Source organism: Chrysemys picta, chromosome 17, assembly GCF_011386835.1.
Source record: "Chrysemys picta bellii isolate R12L10 chromosome 17, ASM1138683v2, whole genome shotgun sequence".
Lineage (NCBI taxonomy): Eukaryota > Metazoa > Chordata > Testudines > Emydidae > Chrysemys > Chrysemys picta.
In genome coordinates, this window is record NC_088807.1 from 10,039,987 (window position 1) to 10,065,342 (window position 25,356).

General features: G+C 54.2%; 1 protein-coding gene and 1 long non-coding RNA gene across 2 annotated transcripts; both read left to right on the forward strand.

Annotated features, from left to right (window-relative positions):
• Positions 1-7,388: 7,388 nt before the first annotated feature.
• LOC112061721 (maestro heat-like repeat family member 5) lies at positions 7,389-11,476 on the forward strand. Its single transcript, XM_065571841.1, has 6 exons — positions 7,389-7,649; positions 8,182-8,325; positions 8,712-8,888; positions 9,628-9,783; positions 10,839-10,961; positions 11,351-11,476. The coding sequence occupies exons 1-6, from the start codon at positions 7,536-7,538 to the stop codon at positions 11,474-11,476; spliced, it is 840 nt and encodes a 279-aa protein (XP_065427913.1). The 5' UTR covers positions 7,389-7,535.
• A 364-nt stretch (positions 11,477-11,840) lies between these two features.
• Positions 11,841-16,668, forward strand: LOC135976351 (uncharacterized). The gene is made up of 3 exons (XR_010593499.1): positions 11,841-11,916; positions 12,755-12,912; positions 14,168-16,668. It is a non-coding gene; the product is annotated as an uncharacterized LOC135976351 (long non-coding RNA).
• The last annotated feature ends 8,688 nt before the right edge of the window (positions 16,669-25,356 follow it).

Genomic DNA, 25,356 nt, shown 5'->3' on the forward strand with positions numbered 1-25,356 from the left:
GCCTCTTGCTCAGGGAGCTGAAAAGAAACACTCTTCAAGTGTGATCAACTCCAGCCAGTCTTGACGAGTTTGTCTGGGCTGCTTGAACGAGGCCCAGATTGACCAAGGGGTTTAGGCACCTAAAGAAGGACACAGGTGCTTAGTGGGATTCACAGAAGTGCCGGACTCAGGTGCCTAACTCTGATGCACTCTCCATGGGATACAGGCACTGCTGAAAATCCTACGAGGCCCGTCCCTGCACTTGTAAGGGAACCCACACACCTGCTGGGTGTGGTGTTCTGGCCCGTCTAGTGGCACCAGGACCAGTTAGAGACAGAGATAAAAGGAGTCTGCTCTGGAGCCTTAGCTAACAGCCGCTTGGGTTTTAGCTCATGCGGGAGAGGCTCCGGCACTAAGCTCCCGAGGTCCCAGGTTGGATCCCATCTGCCAGGCATCTAGAGGCCTTCGTAACTCTTCTTATTAGTGACAGAGAATCCTGCAGCATATACAAAAGTCTGCAATTCTGGGAGCTTCTGACACGCCAGGGGGCTGGAGTATCTATGCGAGTGTGTCACTCTGGTGTGCTCTGCTGCGTCCTCAGCTGCTGCCATCCAGGACAGATGGTGCTGATCCAGCCATGCAGGCCAGCTGCAGTAATACTCAGGAGGTGCCTGAGACACCAGGGCAAAGGCCTCCAGCACCCCAGGCCCTCAGTTTAGGTGACCCTGGAACCAGGCCCCCTGCACTAACATTGTGCCCAGTGAGTTCTGACCCACGGGGGTCTGGCCCCAGAGGCTCACAGTTTGGGATTCTCCTCAGCCAGGCAGACTTGCTCCTTCAGTCGAAGCTACTTTCTGTCCTGCTGGCGATTCCTGCCTGTTTTGTGGCTACGCCACACGCTGCGGGGTGGGGAAGGAAGAGGCATTTCCGTTGGGGCCTGTTCTCAGTCCTTTCCTCGCAGACACTGTGGGCTGCTAGAGTTGCTGAGCCAATCTGCTCAGGCGCTCGGGGTGGGATGGGACATGGGGCAAGTTCTCCAGTGACCCCTCGGCTGCACTCAACAAGCAACTTGAATGGGCTTTGCAGGCCATTGAGGCTTTCTCAGCACAAGCTGGGCTTCCTGGGAGGAGGGGCTAGAGAGGGAAGAAATGGGGTGGCCCTTGGGGTCCCAGCACTGGCGGAGAGGCTCCCATCTCTTCTCAGGCAGAGGGGGCAAGGGAAGCGGATGAAAGACTGAGGAAACCTCGGCACCTGTTGAGGCTTTTTAAGGAAAGGGCTCAGCCGGAGTCTCCACCCTCACTAGGCCCTGCCAGCCTCCCGCGGGGACAGACTATTCCAGGGCAGCTGCCCAATGGAAATACTCAGTCCCAACAGGCTTTGTCCCTGTTCATTGCAGACCCCCGGGGAGCAGCTTTCCTCAGCCCAGCTCCAAGCCCTGCTGATGAGAGCTGTGAAGGGTCTGACAACACCCACCCTGGAGCGATTTAAAGCCGCAGAGGAAGAGCTGAGGGCCATCGTATCTCTACACGGAGACAAGATGGAGAGAGTAAGAGACTCCCGCCGTGGGGCAGGGGGATGCTGCGCAGAGAGGGGGAGGGGAGAATTTCCTCTCCTAGGAAACCAGTGCCGGGACACACTGGCATGGTGCTTTGAAGGTTGGCTCAGCCCCTTTCCATTCATCGCTTGGCCGCGGGGATCCGCAGCGTCAGGTTTGTAACGTGCTCTCTGCCCGCTGGAGCTCTGACACGTCCCTGAGGACAGCCCAGCCACACTGAAGGTGCCGAGAGCCCCAGCCCTGGCAGCGCAGCACTTACCTAGTCTGCCGATGGGCCTCCACATTAGGCTCCAGGAGCAGACATGGTTTCCTCAAACATGCTGCAGGGCCTCGTTTTTCCAGCTGAAGTATCAGGAGGAATTTGGCTTTGCACTTTTCTCTCTGTCTCTCCCAAGCTCTGATCCTGTTGCCCATCCCCACAGATCTGAGTGCCTCCCCCGTCAATTAGATTGGCCTAGGGAGGTCTCTGGCAGACTTCATTTCTACGTCCCCTGGGTAGGAGGCTCTCGGCATCATTTACTCCCCCTGATTAATGAAACTCCACCGCCCTCCTGGGAGGTAGGAATTCAACCCATTGGACACCTGGGGAAACTGAAGCCCAGAGAGCTCCTTGACTTGCCCCAGCCTGCGCAGGTGGGTTATCGAGAAAGGAATCAGGGTTCACGTTCCCTACAGTCCTTTCAACGTTGCCTTTCATCGCTTGGCCTGGAAATAGGTGACATTCCTGCCCTTCTCCAAATACCGCCTGCCCATGGCGCGTCAGTGCAGACTTATTCCCTTCCTAGGCTTTGGCTTTCCTGGAAACTCGGAGACTCATAAACGAACCAAATCCTCAGCCTGAGTTTCCTCCCCAAACCTGCCTGTTCCTCGGGTTCCCTGCAGGTCGTCCCTGTCTCTGGCCGAGTTCCCTGTTTCCAACAGGTCCCAGCGGGAAGTTAACAAATGGCCCCTCAATCAGCAGATCGATTTGTGCCGGGCTCTAACTCCTGCTAGCAGAACAGGTCAACAGAATCCAGCCACCTGGGTTGTAGCTCCTGCTTCTTGTTCGAGAGAGGAAAGAGCAATGACCAATTCCTCATGGAAGAGCCCTAGGGGGTGGCCTGTCCCTTTTGGGTCTAAAGAAGAACAGGAGTACTTGTGGCACCTTAGAGACTACAAATTTATTAGAGCATAAGCTTTCGTGGACTACAGCCCACTTCTTCGGATGCATATAGATTTTATATATAAAATTTTATATATAAAATTTCGTGGCTGTAGTCCACGAAAGCTTATGCTCTAATAAATTTGTTAGTCTCTAAGGTGCCACAAGTACTCCTGTTCTTCTTTTTGCGGATACAGACTAACATGGCTGTTACTCTGAAACCTTTTGGGTCTGTCTCCCCTCTGCTGCAAACTCTGCAGCAGGCGCCGTAAAGCCTGGCCCTATGGACTTGGGCTCCCAGGGCTGGCACTGTGGGGCCAAACAGCAATGCAGCCTCTTCTGGGCTTGGGCTGGAACTTGAGCTCTGAAGCCAGGGGAGGAGGGGGCTTCAGAGCCTGGGCTCCAGCCCAAGTCACCATGTCTGCACTGCTGTTCTCAGTGCCACAGCCCAAGCCCAAGGTTAGAGACCCGGCTTTAAGATTTGTTACGGCAGGTTTTAAAATCCCGCAGTGTAGAGGTTCTCAGTAGGGCTGGGCCCTGGAGCTGGCTAGCCCCATCCACGTAGCCCTGCCTGCCATCTCTGGGATGGGCTCTGTGGTAAATCCGTAGAACCAGCTGGGTCTGGAGCAGTGCTTCTCTACCTGGGACATCCACAGGGGCAAACAGGTAGTATTGGATGTGGCCCACATAACCTAGTTTCCATTGTGGGCCACATACATGTTGAGAACCACTGGTCTGGAGGAACTGCTCGTGCTAGAAAGAGCAACAGGAAGTTGCAGAGATGGAGGAAAGGCTCCTGCAGGGAAGCCCTTGAGAGCAGGGCTGGGAGCAGTTTGCTAAGGCAGGGAAGGCCCTGGGACATCAGGGGAGTTTGAGCTGTGCCCACGGTAAGGTTTTGGAGAAGGCTTTTGTGTGTGTTTCTGAGCTTTAAGGTGCTAAATGAGACCTCAGGAAGACTGGGGTTACTGGACTTGTCAAAGCCTCTTTCTTGAGATTATGGAGGAGCAGAGATGGGAAACCGAGGTGAGAGGCAGTTTGCATGGCTGCCAGAAGGGGTTAACCTGGGAGGAGGCCACTCATTGATAAATCCATCCCTCAACTTTCTGGCTTTCTTCCAGGTTGGAGACATTGTTGGAAGGATCTTAATGTGGCTAGACGACATCTGTGATCCCAGAGCCAGAAAAGCAGCGCTGAGGGCCACGGCCTTGCTGGCTCGCTCACACCCCCAGGACGTGATTCTGAGCTGTGTGGTGCACACACTGTCATCGGACAGGTAGGGAGCTGCTCTGTTATCACCTCAGGCCATTATTTCTCTTCCTGCTTCTACTGACAGGCCATCGTCCGGGAAGGGTCCGTCGGGCTCACACAGTTGGAGGGAGTTTCCTGCTGTGCAGAGATCTGTCCATGCTCACTAAGAGGAGGTGCCCAGGCCCAGCCACTGAGGAGCCAACCCCTCCTCCTGCACTCCCCGGGATGGAGACGTGCCAGTTTTCTGGAGAATTCCAGCATTGTCCTGATTTTGATGGGTCACCCCACTTCCTCTCAGCTCCAGTACAGGGCCAACAAATGACTTTGGGGCTCACTCCACATCCCTGGGTCATGAGGGGTGGCTGCTCCCTATTGCGTGAGAGAGGGCAGAGATGGAAAAGGCCCATGAGGCCCATCTGTCTGTACCCTGGAGACCAGTGCAGGATTGATACCTGTAGTCAGATCCTTAGTTATTCCATGGCTGAGGAAGTGCTGAAAAAATGCACTCATCCTTATGGAGCTGTGCAGCAGAGGTAAATCTCTTAAGATAGAAATTTCCAGCTCTTATTGTTGAAAAAAGAATCATCCACACATGACCTGAACGTAAATGCAGTGCAGCCTGCCTGAGTCTGCAGACAGCCGGGAATAATGGCTCTGAGAGGGGTGAGTGCCACTTTTCATCTAAATATGTTGTGAACTCTGAGTCCTGCTGGTTATTGCCCATCACTTTGCAGAGTCATCCAGCTGAGGTGTTCATAACACAATCCCCATGTGCCTAGGGACCGTGAAACCCAACTGGACCCTAGCCAGAGGTCAAAACTCCGGCTTTCCTTGGCATCCTCTGCAATTCAGTTCTGCACTGACCACAGACAAATCTGTGTCGCATGGGAAAGCAAATTGAAGAGCAGCACGAAAGAAATTGACTTTCTTACCCAATTCAGTTACCAGAGGAATACAGTGCTGGTTTTCACATTGATTTGAGTGTTTGATTTGTAAACCTTTCAGGTTTGAATTCCTTGAAACAGCCACAGTGCTTTCCAGGGTCTGTGCTCAGAAGCTATAGAAACTCGGCAGCGTTGGCACAGAATTTCAGCCAAGCTTCCTGAAGAACTTAAATCCAGGCCATTTACTCTTGATTTGTCCAACCTAATACTCAATGTCCCCAGGGTTTGACCACCATGTCTGACCTTCCTCACCAAAGTTGGAAGTCCAATGACTGGAGTTTTTTGGATCCATCTGCAGTCTTCCTCTGCAGATGCCTGTGAGGACCAGCAATGCTTAGATCAGCAAGAATGGAGAGAAGAGAGGAGGGGGATTTCAGTACTAGTTTCCTTCCACCTCTGTCCCACTGGGCAGTACAATCTCCCCTTCCAAGCTCCTGAATCCTCTCCTATCAGGGCATGTTCTGATTCAGTGTCTGACCCCGCCCACCACACTGCAGTAAGATTGAGCTGCTAAGAGACACTTGGCCAAATGCTGGGTCTCAGTTATACCCCCAAATAGCCAGAGTAACTCCAATGAGGTCAGGCAAGTTCCTCGGGACTGACCCTAGCGTAACAGAGCAGAATTTTGCACAGTCTGGGGTCACAGTTTGGTGGTCACTCTGTGGTCAGTACATGGTCACTATCTTGGAAACAGCGGTGCTAGCTTCAGGAACAATAGCCCATTAGGGGAAAGGAATAAATAGAACGTTCTCTGAAGGGACTTGCCCTGCCTCAGCCTCTCTGCACCAATCAGTGTCTCCTCTGAGCGACGCCTTTCCTGCCTACACTCCAAGTCTCTCCCTGGGGAGGGCAAGAGGTGGCCAAGCAGGGAAGGTCTGACTTCTGTTTCTGAATTTGCAGATGTGCCATTGAGGTGTGGAAGGCTTTGGGTGAAGAACCACAGCTCACCAGGGAGGTGCTGCAGCAGCTGCTGGACAAGCTCAAGCAGAGACGCCGGGAGGAGAAGAGCGGCAATGTGTCTCTGACTGTAAGTGAGATTTGAGATGTCACTTTGCCAACCCGCCACCGCAGGCAGGATGGTGAATCTGTGTGTGTGCGGGAGCTTCACCCCTTCTTAGCTTCAGGCCACGGCTCCGCTACACAATGAAGCCGACCCAACTTACCTCGGCATACAGCCGCCACAGCAATTCCATCCCTTGTGTGTGTCTGCACTTTGCTGCTTGTGTCGGCAGTGCACGTCCTCACCAGAAGCACTCGACTCGATTGTACGGTCAGGGTGGGGTATTGTGGGGAGGCTCCTGAAAGCCAGTTGAAGTAAGCGACACGGTGTCTATCTCATTCTTTCCCCCCTCCAGGCAATGAGGACCATTTACAAGGTCCTTTTCCTATGGGGATACCGAGAAGCCATCCTGGAAATGTATCCCCAGATGCTCATCCTCTACGTCACGCAAGTGCAGTATGTGATGGATCTGCGCTTGCCAGGGACCTACAGGGCCAGCGAGACATCCAGCCCTGAGGAGGGATCCAGCTGCCTCAGCCCCCTAAGGTAATGACTGAAAGGAAAAGGAAGAACAGATTTGTTCTGCTAAACACATGTGGTCTGTTCATGGCCATCATTTGTTCGGGTGCTGTAGTTCGCCCAGGCTCAGTTCGGTGCAGGTCTCTCTTGAGGGGAAAGGGTTGAGAGACGTGTGTTCTTGTGAGTCACACTCGCTCATCTGACTCCATCCACAGGCCAGCTGCTTTCACAACACAGTCAGGCAGCAGCCATGTTTGTGCATCCATCCACATGTACCACCTGCCAAGGTGTCAGTGGTTTTATCAGGGCCTGCTGATCAAATCTGTGGGCCTCCATCCCAGAACACAGACAGAGCCACACCAGCAGCACATGGGGCCAGGCACCGCAGGATGTCAGCGTCACAGGCAGACAGGAGGAAGAGGGACCAATTCAACTGGTTCTGTGGGCACAGTTAGGGGCTTCAAACTACATGGGAAAAACAGAGCGCTAGAGGCTACCTCAGGTGGTGTAAACTGACACAGCTTTGCTCACTTACACCAACTAAGGATCTGGCCCCACATGCCCGCTTGTGTCCTGTTACCTGTCACAGTAAAGACTCAAGTATTCGACCGTATTGAGTGATGGCACCAACCAGCTTAAGAAGCTACAGTGTCACTAACTGGTTACAAACTCAATGAATCTGTGGTGTAGACAGGGCCCATTGGGCAGAGAAGCACCATGATATCACACAGGACCTGTCCTCGGGGAGGCTTGCTACTGCTGACCATGCTGTGTGTTCCAGGGCTTGTGCAGATTTGCCATGCTTGGGGCTGATCTCGTTGCCTGACACTGGGATTTTTTTGTCTTTAGCATGTCAGTGGAGGCTGTGAAGACTCTTTTTTCCATGCCCGGATACTGGAAGGAATTTGCCGGCATCCAGTTACAGCAGGGTTGGGACATGATATCCTCCTGATATTACTACTCGCAGGGTGTTGGCCTGATTGCAAGGTAGGAGCCCAAAGTTTCCTCTTCATTGGGTCTCTCTTGGGACTGGGATTTCCGTGTGAAATATTCCTCTGTTCCAGCTGCCATCTCAGCCCAGCAACTAGAGAGGAACTCTCTCTCCCCCTTGATAACCACAAGGGACTTTCTGTTCCATGTTCCAGAGCCATGATCGAGTTTGAGAACCCTCAGCTCCCTGCAGTTTTCAGAGAGGCCGTCACCATTGTCCAGAGTGAGAAGGAGGATGAGCAGAGAAATATCGCCATGACTTTCTGCACTGAGGTGAGATTCATTAATTGACAGGCACAAGTGGGCTTTCTGCAGAGCAGCTCAGGCCAGTAAGCTCTGGGGCACATTGTCAGGAGCTCAGCAGCCCACAGCCAGCTAGCTCCTCTCCACACATGGATGGTTGTGGGGCATGGCAGAGAGAGGGAGGGAGAGACAGGGTGAGATCGCTCCTGGCTGGATGTGCCTAGATGGGATTATGTGACAAGAAGAGATGTTTCTCCAGTGCACCAAGGCCATGCTTCTCTCCTCACCTTTTCCTGGTGGTTCTGCTTTTCTTCTGCCCCAGGGGTCGCTCCATGCACTCAATGGGGCCTGGAGAGTCCCCTTTCCCTGGGGGTTTATTTGTGACTTGTGCATTAGTCTAACTTCTGGGAATGAACCGACTGAAAGAGCAGCAACTGGCTCCCTACACACCAGAGACTTTGTACGGGACTAAGTGGCCATTTGGTAAAGATGACTGTCCAGGGAACAGACCCCACAATAAAACTTCTGCTCCTCAACCGGATGTTGATTTGGCTCTTTCCAGTTTCTCCAGAGTCCTTCCATTGAGACGATACTGACAAAATCAGAGCTCCAGGCACAGCTCATGGAATGGACCCAAGACAAAAATCCCATCATACGTAGACTCAGTCTGCGAGGCCTTGGCAGGGTTGTGCTCCAGCCAGCAAAGGTGAGAGGCGTGGATTGCCCGGGGACCAAGGAAGCTGATGTCTATCGAATAGCTCAGAAATGAGAGCGAAATCCCCACACAAGCCTTGTTGTTTAACGCACGGCACTCAAATGTTGGAGGTGCTTTACTGAGCGAATCAAGGCATGACGTGGTCCCTGCTCCCGTGAGCTGACCCCTGATTGCAGATGTGATGCAATGGGGGAGGCGGGGTGAGCAAAGACAAAGGTTACAGTGAGCAGCTGGCACTGAGTGAGAGGAGAATGCCTTTCTGCCCTGTTGGGGGGCTGTGCCAGTCGTGGTTTCTCATAGGTGGGAGTGGGATGGTCCAGCATGTGCTCCAGGCTGTCACCCAGGATAGTAATGAGCTGCCTTCTTCATTCCTGCAGGTGCATTTGTTACGGGCCCAGCTGCCAGCGATCATGGACACGTTCTGTGACAGGGATGGAGGGTGTGTCATGGAGGCCATGCATAAAGCTGGAGACATCATCTACCTCCTCGACGGGGAGGGGCTTGGCTCCCTCTCCCAGGACATTGCAGTCAGCCTTCGCCCCTTCATTGTTGAAGTAAGGCTGGGAACCACAGGATAAGTCCATTCCCCACCCCCCCCTCCGCCTGCCTCTGATGCCCTTGTCTCTCTCTCCCCATCCCCTTGCCTCACGCCCCTCAGCCCTGCCATGGAGCCTCCAAGGAGTGCCCCCGCCATGGGTGGGGAATCTCCTACTCAGCCACTTCCCTGTCAGAGCTCTTCTCGGCAAACCTCAGCCTCAGCGCCCTGCTCCCAGCCCCTGCTGCAGCCTGGCCTGGGGGAGAGGGGGCCTGGCACTGGGCAGATGACCAGCTGTCTGGAGAACACCAGCCCCCAAAGAGGGGGAGATTCCCAGCAGGAAAGAGGTGGGTCGGGAATGGCCCGGCTCTCAGGGAACTGAAGAGCAAAAGAACTGCTGTGTTTTGTAGCAACACATCCCTGCAAGGCTCCACCAGCTGCTTCTCCCCTTCCCCAGACCAGTCTCCAGCAGCCTTCCCTCCCCCTCCCCTAATCTTCTAGGGTTCTAGGGTTCGTTGCTCTCCAGACAGAAATTGCGTCTGGGACACCATGGGGCTGCACTGCCCAGCACAGTGTCTCAGGCCCTGTTCTGCATAAGATGTCTATGGCACTGGCCTGGTGGCCTCACTGCTCCCGTGAGCCAAGTCAGTTAACACAGGGGGAACCAAAGCAGCGGGCGGATTATGACTCTGTCGCGTTACGCTCTGATACTGCCTGGCTTTAACTGGGCTTCCCCACTCCCTGTCTGTCATTGCCAGGAGAGGGGCAGTGTGCGCTCCGCTGCCATTTTACTGCTTGGCAACGTGGTGAGCAGGGTGAAAGACCCAGACAAACGCAGTGTGCAGCAGGAAATGATCAACTGCTTGCTCCCGCTGCTGCTGCATCTTCAAGACCAGGAGGAGAGTGTGACACTGGTAAGTGCCACGGTTGTTATTTCCTTAAGAGCAAAGAGCCATTATCCCCCACTCCATTAATGGCCAGAGCCCCTTCCCCAAGCAGAGTCTTCTCCTCCCTGCTTCACTCCATGTTGGAGCCTAGTGCCTCATCCATCCTCAGAGCACACAGCACAAGTTGGAAGAAAAGCCTTCTTCTGAGGAAGAGTCCTGACCCTCTACTGCAAAGACAGGCCTCAGGCCTTTGGGCTGCTGCATCCAAAGGTTCCCAACAAGAGACAGCAAAAGAAAAGGGAGCACAGATCTGTAAGTGCCCTTCGGTTCAGGGAGCTGATATCTGTGATACCCACAGCCTTCTGGAAAGTGGGTGCAGCTGCCCTGCCTGCTTCCCTGGACCTCCTGAGAGACCTTTTCCAGCAGGTCCTCGCTTCCCAACATTCACCAGACATTGCCTTCTTTCGTAGGGCCAACTGGGATGTGGAGGGAAGCCTAATCCGTGTGCCTCTTTGGTCCGACTCTTTGGGATCCCAAAGCTGACTCACGCTCTCATACAGTTTCTTTGCAGAGAAGGACTGAGTTGTGGAGATCTCTTATGATTCTTTCCAGGGCTGCCCATAGGCAGGCACTGGGCCTGGGACAATCCACCCCCCCTCCATCCATCCCCCCACTCCACCCCTTCCCCTAAGCCCCCACCCCAGCTCTTACTGCCCCTGTTCCGCCTCCGCCCCCTCCTCTCCCGAGCGACGCTGGAAGCCGGCGAGGTGGGGTATAGCTTAGCGGGGCTAGGAGTACTGCTGCTGGCCCCGGCACGGCCCAGGTCCTGCATCCCCCTGAAGTGCAGGGCCCCCCAAAGCACAGGGCCCTGGGCAACCAACCCAAACCATCCAAAGACAGGATGGCTCTGGCTCTCTCCAGCCAAGTCTCAGTTCCCTCTCCTGAGCACAGTACTGTGTAGAACAAATGACAGGAATCTCAACGAGCACGAAAAGCAGGAGAAAAGGGACAGGGAAGGTTCGATGTCCCCGAGACAATCCCTCTCTTAGTGAGAACCCTCTTGGTCTCACCTTCTCTTGCAGAGATGCAAACTGATGCTCTTCCGCTGCGCAGTGTTTCTCAGGTGGGCTCATTTGAAGACGCTGTTCCGCAGCATGGCCTGGGATGGCTCCTCACAGCTCCTGAAGTGTGTCTGGAAGTGCTTGGTAGGTGAATTCCTTGTGCCTTGAGAGTTGTGAATGGTGACTTGAAGGAGACCTTTCTAACCCCACACCCTGAGTACCCATCTGCTTCGGTCGAGTGGCAGGACTCTATTCCAGGCTCTCTGCTGGTTCATTTCTGCATGAATTACAATCCCTTCACATTTTTGAAATTTTTCTTCACAACTGTCAGACCTCCAAACCTTCTGTCTTTTAAAATGAAAGCTGAGGTTCTGGAGAACACAATAGTAACTCCAGAGAGGTGCTGCTATGGTGTATGGGCTCATACTGGCTGTTGCTTTGCCCTGGCTGTGTGCTTTGGCTTTCCTGGCCTCTTCGCTGTGGGAAGAACACGTCATTTGTATATTGTGCATTTCTTCCTTCTTTCCTCCTAGATGCAGAACAACGAGAGCCACATCCCCAAATTCCTGTTCCAGTCCTTAGAGTACCAGGAAAGCTCACAGACAACAATAAGACATTCTGCAGGCCTGTTCACTGGTAAGCAGAGCAAATTCACTTGATCTTTTTTGAACTGCTTCCTTCAAAGCCCTTTTCTAGACTTCTGGTGTGTGTGTGATTGAGAGAGAGACAGAATTAACATGTATTCCAAGATGAAGGGAGCAATTTAGCTGTATTGACCGCACCAACTTCCCCTACCCACAACAACTCTTTGGCTGCGCCTAGTGGAAACCAGCATGATGTGAATTCAGTCTCCTTTGGAAATCAGCCAATCAGTAAATTCTAGGCTTCTGATCCTTTTATGTGCTTTGTGAGCAGATGTAAGGAATATATTTAATTTCCCAACGGCTGTTTTGGGGGAATGGCTGCACCTTTAGCAGTTTTCAGCGAAGGATTTGAAAAGTAATGAGATCCATTGTATGTCTAGGAAATACTATCCGCCATTACTGCGACTTGTTGTCTGAAACCGTGAATGAAGATGGCATCTCCCGCCTGTATGAAGGTAAGGAAATAGCTCTGTGTGTTTTTGCCTCTGTGGGAAGTACAGGGGTGCAGCACAGGGCCTGAACACAGGTTTGAATGTGTCCCTCTCTGGCTAAGGACAACGTTTAAGGAAGAAGGATGGTCACGCGAGCTTTCATCGAGGTCCCACAATATGTGTATGGGAGCAGGGGATAACCATCCCTAGCTCCTAGGATAGAGGTAGCCTTAGAGCTGTGTGAGGAGACTGTCTTCATAAAAGTCAGAAAGTCTCTAAAGGAAGGCCTGACAGAACTGAAAAGGGCTGTTGTTATTATTAAGCATGATGATGATGATGACAATTACCCTCTGTAGGGAAGATTCATCACCTGCCCTCCCTGTAATGGAGTGATTGCAGGCCAGGGAACCATTCAGAGGTTGTTTATCTGCTCATAGGAAATCCCCTGAGCGCACATGGGAAACATCTTTCCCTGTGACCTCTTAAGGAATGAAGTCACAGGGCCACAAAGGATTTCAGTCTAAATTCCTTTGCGGATCCGTGCATAAATGTTTGATGATTTAACACCTCTGCTGTTGTCACTTTTTTGTTACATCCCAAGAACAATTGCCCCCACCTGCCTGGGTTTTAGTGTGTGGACGTGTGTGTGACCGGGTATATGCTGGGGGAGGGGAAAGTTACACACGAATGGGGTCTCCTCTCTGTCCAGGGCTATTTTAGGAGTAGCAGAGTTGTTGTTTCTGTGCCCCCAGACTCTTGGGTAGCTAATAGCTTGTGGCGATGGCCATCTGAAGGGGAGGTTTCCTAGGCACCAGTCACATCAGCACCATGGGGCTTTCAACCCGTTTCCTCTTTGTTTCAGCTTTTCAGGAAGTGCCTTTGACATTTGACAGGACCACAGGGTGCATCCTCAAGAGACATTACAAATGGCTGCAGAAGCTTGGAAATCTCGTGTCGGGTTCTGCATTCGACTAGGGAACCGGGACCGACACAGAAGACCTCTTTGTCCTGCTATGATAGGTACAACAGACGGTTATCAACTTTTTGGTGTCCCGAGCCTCTGTTTGCCAGAAGCTGGGAATGGGTGACAGGGGATTGATCACTACATGATTACCTGACTGTTCATTCCGTTTGGGGCACCTGGCATTGGCCACTGTCAGAAGACAGGATACTGGGCTAGATGGACCTTTGGTCTGGCCCAGTCTGGCCTTTCTTATGTTCTTATATTTGGAACCGGGACAGAACAACGAGGTGGATATTGGCAGATGACACAAAATTATGTAGGTTAGTCAGGCGTAGAGAAGACTTTGAAGCAGTTGAAAGGGATCTAATGAAGCCATGTGACTGGGCAGCACAATGGCAGATGAAAACCAGTGCTGACAAAGGCAGGGCCATACGCATGGAAAGCAGTGTGGTGAACGATTCCTACATATTGCTGGTGTCGGACACCAAAGCACGGTTGGTTGGGCCCAGTGGTGTGAGCAGTGGCGGTGGGGCCTAGTGGTCAGGGTGGTGGAGGTCGAGCCGAGGGGAGCCAAGGGTTGGAGCCGGAGTCAGGAGTCAAGAGCAGGATTGGAACGGGCTGGGGAGTAGGGCCAGGGCGGGATTAACGATTCCCGGCCAATGGGAGCTGTGGGGGGCGGAGCCTACAGACAAGACCAGCACCCGGGACAGAGGTTCCTGGTGCGGTGGTCGTCGCGGCAACGCGGCTGGGTGGGGGAACGGCAGCGCGCGGAGCTGCCTCGCCCCCACCCCAGCCAGGCAGAGCCGGCCCGGCCGGAACGCAGCACGCAGGAGCTTTAGTGGCTGCAGCACGGACCCCCCCCTTAGACCTACTCCTTTCATGAGTGCATCACTGCCCCACTTCTGCCCCATCCCCACACACGGTTACAGGGCAGAACCCATAGCTGAGCTCTGAAATCTCTCTGACTGTAATGAAGTTACTGCAGAGTCAGGACAACCCCACCTTTGGGCTCCATGTCTGACATCTCACCCCACTGCACCGAGCCCGACATTCACAGAGCTTCTCGCATGTGATTCCCTCAGTCATCAGAGCCAGGCGGACAGAGGAGAAATTCTCCCCGACTCCCTTCAACCATTGCCAGCCCACCGGGCAGCGGAGCTTGCGGAGGATGGGTGCTGTCTTTAAGCAATGCCAACTCTCAGGGAAGTTGCAAACGAGCAGTGGGGGGCTGGAGTTTGTGCCGTGGAAAACTACCCTGCTTGAAGGTTTTGTTCTTCTGATTTGTGTTCCTGCCCTTTCTCCCTCCTACAGACATCTAGAGGCTAACAGGAGCCAACTGAGCCCACCGCTGATCACATCTCTTGTGAGACGCCAAAGCAGCTGTTGCATGGGAAGGAGGAGACAGAAGAGGCAGAGCAGGATGTGCCGGGGTGCACCAGCCACACATAACACCATAGTCTAGGCGGAGGAAGCCAAGCCCCTCCCCAGCCCTGCCGGACATGCTACAGCTGGAGCACCAGTGTGAAAGGGAGCAGCTCAGCTCTGTCTAGACAGAGTGCCGAAAATGGAGGATGCACATTGTAGGCTCCAGTCCAGAAGCAGCTGAAGCCCCAGACCGCAGAGCCCCGAGGAGCCGAGACCCAGCCGCATCACCAGGGGCCTGCAGACGTGCAGGGGAGGTCAGAGTCTCTGGGAGATTCCCAGGCTGGGAGCCCAGAGACCCCCAGCCCATGGCCTAGAGACATCTCGTAGGAAGTAACCTTGGTGAACTAGCCATTGTCATGCTGAGTGACGTCAGATGTTCTGGTTGGATCCCCACTGACTCAATGGCAAACACATTGGCCATGGACAAGGCCTTGGGCTAGGACCCGGTGGAGTAACAAGGGCCCAGGTCCCCCTGCCCTGGCCGCCATCCATCCTTGGTGGCAGCCCACCTCCCCAGTGTGCCACTAGACTGCACAGCCCCAAGAGGAGGGGCAGCCATCTTGTCTCTGAACTCTCAGGCAAACAGCCCTGCGCTGAAGGGCAGCGATATTGACTCTAGTCTCTGGGCTACACAGCACTGAGAGAGAGAGCAGCCATATTATCTGGAGCCATCAGGCCACACAGGCATGAGAGACAGGATAGCGGCACAGACTCTGGTCTCTGGGCCACACACCCCAATGGAGAGGGCGGCCACACGGACTCTGGGCCACACGGCCCCGACGGAGAGGGTGGCCGCACGGACTGTGGTCGTTGGGCCACATGGCCCCGACGGAGAGGGCAGCCGCATGGACTCTGGTTGTTAGCCCACACGGCCCTAAGTGGGAGGGCAGCCATTTTGACTCTGGCCATTAGGCCAAACCACCCTGAGGCTAAGGGCAGTTATTTGGTTTCAGCCATGGGACCTTGCCCTGTCACCCCTAAGGCATCGCTCATCTGTCACCATGAGACTGACCCCGTGACATAAGACTTTTGGGATCAAAATGCAAACATGAGCAGAAGCAAGGAGTGGCATGTGAGCCCTCTAAGAGATCCTCCCACTCCTCTAACAATCTGGGGGTGTTTTATCTCCATTGCTCTACCTCAGGAATAGATTTGAACAATGGGGGAAACTTCTGGGGCAGAGTGATCCATCCGGAAGTGGGTCATGTGACCCCTCCGAGAACTCCTCCCAGTTGGGGTGGGCCTCATCCCCTTAGGACCAACCAGAGAGGGGATTTCACCAAATAGGGTTAGTGCTGTGGTGGGGAGACCTGCCCGTGAGAGGGGCCCATCACCCCTCCATGAAATCCCCACACCGTCCTATATAATCGGTCAGGGTTTCACACACACCCCTTAGACCATCCCAGAAGGGAAACGTACCGATCAGAATAGGTAGTGCCCAAAGGCCTAGGCCAGAAGCCGCCGATCTCTGGAGCTCCATGTTTGCGTGGCTGGCAGCATTGCCCTGGAAGTCGCAACACAACGCTGCGTGGAAGAGGCCGTCTCGTTCCAAGGGTGTCTTTTACAGAAATCACGGCCTAGACCTTCGGGCTATACCTGTTCTGATTGGTACATGTTTCCCTTCTGAGATGGCCTAAGGTAGGAGTGAAACCCTCACCAATTGGTAGAGGGGGGGGGGACTTCTTAGAGGGATCACGGGATCCTTTTGCGGGCAGGTCACTCCACTACAGCACTTCCTTGTTTGGTCAAATCCCCTCTCGGGGTGGTCCTACAGGGCTGACACCTACTTCAATTGGTAGAGGACAGAGGGAGGAGTTATCAGAGGAGATATACAACCCCCTTCTGGATGGGTCACCCTGTCCCGGAACATTCCCCGATTGGTCAAATCCAGTCTCCGGGTGTGTAAAATGCTGGTTGCCCCTGCCAAATTTTAGTAAAAGAAGGGATGAAAGGCATGGACCTTTTGGGTTATCTATAAAGTGGCCATCTTGGACTTCGGAAAAAATGTTGTGACCTTTTGCCATTTGCTTTATTATTTTGGGTTGGGAAGCACACTCCCACGCACGGATTGAATCCGCGTAGATAGGGTCTAACGTCCAGGCAGAGACGACGCAAAGAGGGATAGGGAGGGTTTTTAGTTAGGTTTATACTCGCCCGTTCCTGTGTCCAGCATACAAGCCCATCCCTAACGTCCAATGTCAAGAGAGCAGCATCCGTCCATCGCTTTCACTGCAAGAGAAAGTAGAGAGAACATCAACATTACCTCATGGGTGTAATTGTTTGTAAGAGTGGAGCAGTTCCAGAGTTAAAGTTTTGTTAATCTGCCTCTTCTCTATCCTATCCTAGCCCTTTTCCCCGTAGTAAATGATGTCTTGTTTGTCTGGTTACCACTGTGTGGCCTTATTTTCTTGTGCTAAGGCAAGCTCTGATAGACGAGCTTTACAAAGGGGACCATGTGGGAAGAATTTACTGTAAGATTTCCCGCATCTTCTGAATGGGGTTTGGTTTCTGCCCTCTTTAAAGGAAGGAAAAATCCTTACAGGTGATCCTACGGGGCTGAAACCACTGTGATTACTTAGTAATCTGTCCTATTCACCATGATGTTTGTGACCCTGTGTATCATAGGGAAGTAGCCCATGGGCATTATGAATCTTTTGATTTAAAATAGACACTTGTGGTGTACAGACGAAGAAGGACAACTTTTCAAATCCAACGTGCACAGAGATTGTATGGACACTGAACGTATTGAGTACAATACTTTTATCTTTAATCTGTACATTAAACAAAGACAAAGGAGCAGGGTTGAGAGGCTGGGCACTGACTTCCCCAGGACCATTCCTCCTCTAGTAATTCCCATTACAAATCTCCTGTCAAGGAAGAGCCTGAGGAAGTGTGATCAGTGGAACTACCCAGAGCACGAGAGAAATCAGGGCCCTGAGCTGAAAAAACAAGCCTCAGCCAGTTCACGTTAATTCACTGTCCTCAGCACAGAAACCCCGGAAGCACCTGAGGATTACTTGAAAGGTTTTGAGAGGGTTGGCCCTGCAGAGTTAGAGATGAAGCCTATTACGGCTGGTAAATCAAGGACAGAGTAGACACGGGATGAAAAGATACAGGACACAAAATTCTCTGGTTAAGTCGAGTGCGTTTCCAAAATCGAACCCGTTGCCTGGCACAATGGCAGAGCTTGTGTTAAGGAGACGATCTAGGAGTTTTGTACCTTTAGCCATGGTGCACAGAGAATGATGGTTTACAAAGTGATTGACAAATGGGGGCGGTGGATGACTTCCCCGCTGACATGCTTACTGGGAATTATTTTTTCATGTGGCTAAGGGTGTGGATGTGGTCACCCACAGCAGAAATGCATCTTTGTGTTGAGATCCCAGGGAGGAGGGGGAAATTCCAGAAGCTAAGAGAGACAGAGAAAGTCTCTTTGACACCGCGGCAGTAGGGAGAAGCAGCTTGTCTCCAGCAGCAAAGGGAGGTGCCGAGATGAACTCCTGCAGCGCAGCAGAAGGCAGCCTGCCCAGTGCCCTCAGAGACAAAGGGGTCGAAGAGGTGCCTGTCACTGAACAAGCTGTTCCAATTGTTCACAGCCAGAGTTCTGCAGTTGAGGAAAGCATAGACCTGGCCCTAGAGAGCACCAGGGATGGTTGCTTAGAGGGGGCCCTAGGAAAGGAAAACAGGGAAAGGTCTTTTGAAAAAGATGGGAAAATGTCTAGGAAAGCTTCAGTGGGAGAGAATGAAAGCCCTGACAAACCCTCTCAGCAGGTGAGTGTGCCCAGCCAGCACCCTGGGGAAGTCATGTTGTTAGCACAGGAATGTTCTCATGCTGGTCACCTGGGGATGGATGCCCCACAAAGAGGGGCTGACTCAACCTCTACCTGCCCTCAACACTCCCCCAGGCCACCAGCCTGGAACTCAGCCTCAGAGCGTGAACTGTGTAGCTGACCTTTCAGAGGAAAGCAGTCACACAGCCAACCCCTCGGGGACATGGGGTGGTGGCAGACGGGCTCTCCCTCCAGGCCCCAGGGCATATGTCCAGTTTTACCCTGTTGGGCTCAGGCACATCTGATCCCCAGGGGGAGTGGGAGTTGGGATTCACAAGGACATCCATTTTGACATACTTGTGGAAAAGGATGGTATCTCTTTAAGGCAAAATTCAGCCCCTGCCTCTGTAACAGCCAAGGGTTTGAATCCAAGGAGCCTTCAGGCTGAACATGCCTGTGTGTGCAGATGGAAATGACCCGGCTGGCTGGGGCCGGGGGTGTCTTCCCCTTGTCTGGCAGCACAAAGGAAGCAGCGGAAAGAACGCTGCTGGTGTCAGGGACACCTGGACAGAGGGAGGAGTTTCTTAACCCCCAGAGCCCATGTCACAGCCCTTGAGGGAAGGGGGCTGGAGAAGGACTCAGTCCTGGGGGTGAGGGCGTCAGGTTGATCCCAAGAGGGAAGATGGGCTTCTTGCAGATGTGCAGCCCTGGGGTTGGGGGACAGCTCCAGACAGGGCCTGCCAGTGTGCAGGAGCACCCTGCATCCCCCCCTCACCAGAGTCTGTGACCCCCAAGGCCGTCCCTTACCTGCTGTCCCGGTGGTGCCCCAAATTATGGTGACGTCAACATGCAAACGCTGGGGGGAGAGGTTACCTGGTTACCGCAACCAGGGCCATCTCTAGGGGGTGTGGGGCCTGGGACAACCCCCCTCCACCCCAGGCCCCACCCCCACCTCTTCCTGCCCCTGCTCCACCACCACTGCAACCCTCCCCCAAGCTCCTGCCCTGCTCCGCCCCCATCCACCCTTCCCCCAAGCCCCCTTCTCCGAGCGACGCTGGGAGCGCAGAGTGGAGCAGGCTGGGGCTGGGTCGCCCTGCTTCCCGCCGGTGAGTGCGGGGTTGGGCCCGACCCCTGCTGCTGGTTCCAGGCCCCTGCTAACCATCTGGGTCGTCCTGGGCACCACGCTTCCGCATCCCCCTGAAGTGCAAGGCCCCCCAAGGCGCAGGGCCCGGGGCCACCACCAGTTCCTCCTAGCCACGGCTCCCCGCTCCCCACTCCACAACAGCCAGGCATTTAACCCCATCCCTGCTGGACTGCCCCAGGTAATGTACAATGGGGAGGGGAGAGCATGGGGCCAACCTGGGCCGGAAACAAGTCACGTGGGGGGCATGTGTGGGGGGCAGGGAGGTTGCGTATGGTCCCATAAATTCTAAGGACAGCCCTGGTGACACCACAGCCCCAAGACTGTGACTGGATGCAGGATCCGTGCTGAAGGGACCCCGGAGGGAAAAGAAGAGCCAATAACTGAAGACACTCAAAGGTTCAGGAACGAGTTAAAAGTCACAATGGGGATTGTCCAAACCATCTTCAAAGGCCAAGGATGTAAACAAACGGCACGGGATGCCATCAATCCTTGTGAATGCTCTTTTGCAACAAGTGAATTGACATTAATGTTTACCCCTGTGAAAAGGGATAAAATGCCCAATTCTTGGGAAGGGAAACCATTTCCATCCTGCTCATGCTTACTGCTGGCAGAAGGCAGGGCAAGGCAGAGATTCCATCATTCCAGACCTGTCAAGGTATAACACATTCACTGCTTTCCCCTCATCCACAGAGCCAGTTATCTCATCATAGAAGGCAATTAGGTTAGTCAGGCATGACTTCCCCTTGGTGAATCCACGCTGACTGTTCCTGATCACTTTCCTCTCCTCTAAGTGCTTTAGAATTGATTCCTTGGGGACCTGCTCCATGATTTTTCCAGGGACTGAGGTGAGGCTGACTCGCCTGTAGTTCCCCTGATCCTCCTTCTTCCTTTTTTAAAGATGGGCACTACATTAGCCTTTTTCCAGTTATCCGGGACCTCCCCCAGTCGCCATGAGTTTTCAAAGATAATGGCCCTGCAATCACATCCGCCAACTCCTTTAGCACCCTCGGATGCAGCGCATCCAGCCCCATGGACTTGTGCTCGTCCAGTTTTTCTAAATAGTCCCGAACTACTTCTTTCTCCACAGAGGGCTCGTCACCTTCTCCCCATGCTGTGCTGCCCAGTGCAGCAGTCTGGGAGCTGACCTTCTTTGTGAAGACAGATGCAAAAAAACCATTGAGTACATTAGCTTTTTCCACATCCTCTGTCACTAGGTTGCCTCCCTCATTCAGTAAGGGGCCCACACTTTCCTTGACTTTCTTCTTGTTGCTAACATACCTGAAGAAACCCTTCTTGTTACTCTTAACATAGCTGCAACTCCAAGTGTGATTTGGCCTTCCTGATTTCACTCCTGAATGCCTGAGCAATATTTTTATAGTCCTCCCTGGTCATTTGTCCAATCTTCCACTTCTTGTAAGATCTGTGTTGTATATCGACCTGGGTATGTGGCTGGTCCTTTAGGATCTGAAGAACCCTTTTGTTTGATGAAATTGGCTTCAAATAACCACTCAGCAGTAAATTCAGTGTTTTTGGTGGCAATAAAAGGACTGGAATGCCTAAGGAGACTGCTTTTCTGACTTCTTGTTAGCCAGTGGGGTGAAACAGAAGTTTACTTTGGTTGCTGGTTTGGTATCTCTTATCAGAGAATGACCACTGCTTTTTGGGGGTGCCTGCCCCATTTCTCAGCACTTTGTCCTGAATTTACTATTCTCAGTTGTGACCCACTAAGGGCTTGTCTACACCACGCAGTTCTTAGCGACAAGGCTGGGTCGACACTGTCTTGTCGCTAAAAGTCAGTGTGTGTGAACGCTCTTTGTGGTATTTTGTTGGCACTTTTGCTGACAAAATACTTCCAGCCCCGCGAGCGGCATAAACTTTGTTGGCAGGAGAGCGCTCCTGCCGACAAAGCCGCGTTCACACCGCTGCTTGCGTCGGCAAAACGTTTGTCTTTTGCGGGGGGCTTTTTTAAGTACCCGCAAAAGAGAAAAGTTTTGTCAACAACCATGCAGTGTAGACATACCCTAAAGCACAGTGAGAGATGGCTTTTGCTCTTTTGCCTACTGCTAATGACAGGGAGCTAACACAGGAGAAAGACGAGGCAGGCAGGCTGTCCACAGTGGCCAGGAGGAAGTGAGAAGAAACAACAGATGAGTGGCTGGAGAATGTGGGCATCAATCCTGCTACCTCTTGCATGCAAAGCACAAGCACTACCGCTTGAGCTAATTCCCCACCTCTGGCTTGTGGGTAAGGCACCTGCCAGGCAAAGTGAGGGCTCTGGGGTCTGAAGTGGAACAGAGCGTCAGATGGGGGGATGCTTATAGTTGGGGAGGGGGTCCCGAGTCCTGGATCCCAGCCATATGCCTCAGCACAAAGACCAATGGTCCCTGCAGAACGTGTGTGATGGGGATAAGAGTTAGTAATAAGAATAAGCAACACACTTAAGAAGAGAACATGACTTTTATCTAACCCAACATAGCCAGGAGCAGTCCCAGCTCAGGATCCTCAACCGGACTCACCCCAACTCCCGGCCACAGCATCCAGTTAACAGCCCTCCTTTGGCCTGGCTGGACACCCATAGACACATGGCCACACGCAGCCCTTCCCTGCTTTGGCTCACTCCAAGCTGTCTGTACGCCTCGATCATGGGCTGCACTCAGGAGGCTGTGTGGGAGACCAGTTTGCAGTCCCCTGACAGAGAACTACAGTTCACCTCAAAAGCTGACCTAACAATGATCCCGGGTGAATAAGTGAGCTCACGCTCCCTGGACACAATAAAAAGACATGATCCTACTGGGGTCTCTTCTATATAACCTTAGAGACTAACAAATGTATTTGAGCATAAGCTTTCGTGGGCTACAGCCCACTTCATCGTATGCATGTAGTGGAAAATACAGTAGGAAGATATATATATATATATATATATATATATATATATATATATATATATACACAGAGAACATGAAACAATGGGTGTTACCATATACAACATAAGGAGAGTGATCAGTTAAGATGTGTATGGGGAGGGGATAGCGAAGGGCTGTGTACGGGCAGGGGGTAGCTCAGGGTGCAGGGAGGGGGTAGCTAGGGGCTGTGTGCAGGCAGGGGAGTAGCTCAGGGTGCAGGGAGGGGGTAGCTAGGAGCTGTGTGCAGGCAGGGGGTAGCTCAGGATGCAGGGAGAGGGTAGCTAGGGGCTGTGTACGGGCAGGGGGGCTCCCGGTGGAACTCCCAGCTTCAGGGGGTGAGGCCCTGAGACTCCTGGTTTCAGCCTCCCTGCTGCTCCTGGCTTGGGGGGAGGGGAGGTTTGCTGGCTTGAGCCCTGCGCTGCTCCTGGCTTGAGCGCTGGGGCTCGCTGCACCAGGTTTCAGCCGCGGGGCTCCCTGGCCCCCCTGAAAGGGCTCCTGGCCCTGGACCCCCGGCTGAGAACCGCTGATCTAAATAAAACAACGTTGGTAAAACCACGGGTCCGAACAGCAATGGCCGAGTCTTGGGGTTAGTCCTCCAGCCCCAGGGGAAAAGCTTCAGCCGGCCCCTGCTGCTCCCCTCCCAGCTGCACCTGTGTGGCAAGGCAAGCATGGATGATCAGTGCCGCTGGCTCCAAGCCTCCCTCCCCACCCACTTCCACCGTGGCTCTTTGCCCACATTGTGCCCCATGGGGGAAGCCGGCCATGCTGCCCAAGCCTGAGCTCCATCTTCACCCCCACCTGCCAGGCTGGCTGAATGCAGAGCCATGTGGCCAATGGCAGGCAGAGATGGTGACTGGGCTCCTTCCCCTGCAAGCCAAGCCCAGCTGCCGGTGTCCTGAGAGCCCCCATCACACGCTCCAGCAACAGCCACGTGCTGATCGGGGGCAGCGCTGGGCTGGACTAGAACACGGTTCAACAAAGAACGAGATGGGTTCCTGGAGGAGAGGTCCAGGAATGGCTGTTAGCCAGGCTGGGCAGGGAGGGGGCCCCTCGTCTCTGCTAGCCAGAGGCTGGGAATGGGCGACAGGGGACGGGTCACTGGACAATCCCTGTTCTGCTCAGTCCCGCTGGGGCCCCCGGCACTGGCCGCTGTCGGCCGACAGGACATGGGGCCAGATGGACCCTTGGTCTGACCCAGCCCGGCCGTTCCTACGTTCTATGGGCAGGGGCTTGTGGGGCTGCAGCCCCCTAACTGTGTATCCCCCTCGCCCCATAGCCAGCAGCCAGCACAAAGCTCACACCCGCCACAGCAGCAGTTGGCGCTGCTGGTCTGGGGCTGCTCCCACAACCTGCTCCAACCCTCCCTCCCCGGGGCCGGTCAGGACCTGGGGGCGTGGCCAGGAGCCCAGGACACTCCCCCATGTGGGGCAGCCTAGCACAGGATGGGAAGCTCCGGGTCTGGCCTCCAATCACAGCCGCAGTTGCTCTCTGCACAGGCCAATCAGCAGACAAGGAACGCACATTTTTAAACACCCTGCCTGGGAGGGTGACGGCTCAAATACAATCGGGGGAGGCGGGGCGTTGGCACCAATCAGAAGCTAGGGAGGTGTGATAGGCATGTGGGAGTGCCAATCAGACACCAGCGAGGAGCTGAATGTGTCTGTGGGCGGAGCTGGCTGCACGGGGGAGGGGAATCTCCAGCCGGGCCCTTCCCACTGCTCCCTGGGAGCCTCCCCCAGGGCAGAGTCCCCGGCCCCACCCCTGCCCCAGGGCAGCCCCGCTTGGGGGGAAGGGGAGAGACCCCCCCAGGGAGCGGTGCCCCGGGCTGCAGGGGGCGGGGCTAGATACGGCACACAGGGGCTGCCGGGGCGGGGACATGTTGCCGTCAAGAGCCCTGCCTCGCCCCTCCCCAACGCGCAGCTTCTACGTCCGCCCCACCCGGCGTCATTTCCGCCCCGCTTCCGGGGCTAGGGGCTCGCTGGGTCTGGTCCCGTCACACCCGGAGCCTGGGGCTGGAATAGCAGGTGGGGAACAGCCTGTGGGGCAGGTCTAGGGGGCAGAGCTGGGGGGGGTGGGAGGTCTCAGGGCTGGAATAGCAGGTGGGCAGCAGCCTGTGGGGCAGGACTGGGGGGGGTGGAAGGTCCCAGGGCTGGAATAGCAGGTGGGGAGCAGCCTGGGGGGCAGAACTAGGGGGGCTGAGCTGGGGGGGGGGGTTGAAGGTCCCAGGGCTGAAATAGCAGGTGGGGAGCAGCCTGTGGGGCAGGACTTAGTAGACATCAGAAAACTCACACAGGCGAGAGGCCATATAAATGTTTGGACGGTGGGAAAAGCTTGAGTCAGAGATCACAGCTTATTACAGATCAGAGACTGCACACTGGAGAGAGGCCAGAGAAATGCCATGAGTGTGGGAAAGGTTCCCCTGAGCAATCAGCCCTTACTGCCCAGGAGAGACCCACATGGGAGAGAAACCCTGTACAGGCCTCAACTGTGGGAAAAGCTTCAGTGACCACTCAATGCTTACTAGACATCGGAGAATCCACAGCGGTCAACATCTGCCAATCCCACAGGGAAGAAACCTCTTAGATTTCATTAGCTGGTGTGTAAAACACTAATATTAGAGCTTGGACATCAGAGACTCCCCCACACCAGAGGGAAATTCTCTCAATGCCCTGATGAGGGTGGCCATAGTAAGAACTCCGTTTCCTCATTCCCACGCTCAGGTGAGTGGCATTTGGCTCCCAGGGATCCAGCTGTCCAGCGCTGGGGGGAGGGCACAGCAGCACCCGAGCATCAGCTGGTCAGTGACTCTCGCTCTGCCTGGTCTAAGCAAACCCCAGACAGAGGAGAGGACCCCCAATCAGCACCTCCGGCCGGCTGCAGCCCTGGCTGCTGAGCTGATGGGCCAAAGGGGGGAGAAGGAAGAGACAGAAACTCTCCAGACACTCCCTGTCCCTGGCTGAAGTCCCCCCTCACTTCCCAGACCGGATCTCCCTTCCATGGAGATTAAGAGAGGGAAACTTGGGGCAGGCCCCACCTTCCCTCTAGACACCTGTCCCCACCCCCTATCTTCCATCAGCCCCTGGGCTGGGCTCCCCCACTGACCTGGAGCTGTTCCCTGGATGGGGAGTGTCCAGGAAAGCTGGTAACTCCGCCCCTCCGCAAATCCCTCAGGGCTGGGATCTGCTAGATCCGATATTGAGGGAGCAGGAGGAGGGTTTGTGGGGGAAACGGGGGATTGAATGGTTGGGGCTGGTGGAG

Bases quoted from the DNA above. Each gene is read 5' to 3' on its own strand.
- LOC112061721 (XM_065571841.1), top strand. From the start codon at position 7,536: ATGATCGAGTTTGAGAACCCTCAGCTCCCTGCAGTTTTCAGAGAGGCC. The intron at 8,889-9,627 runs GTAAGGCTGGGA...TGTCATTGCCAG, and splicing joins TTCGCCCCTTCATTGTTGAA to GAGAGGGGCAGTGTGCGCTC. The intron at 10,962-11,350 runs GTAGGTGAATTC...CTTTCCTCCTAG, and splicing joins AGTGTGTCTGGAAGTGCTTG to ATGCAGAACAACGAGAGCCA.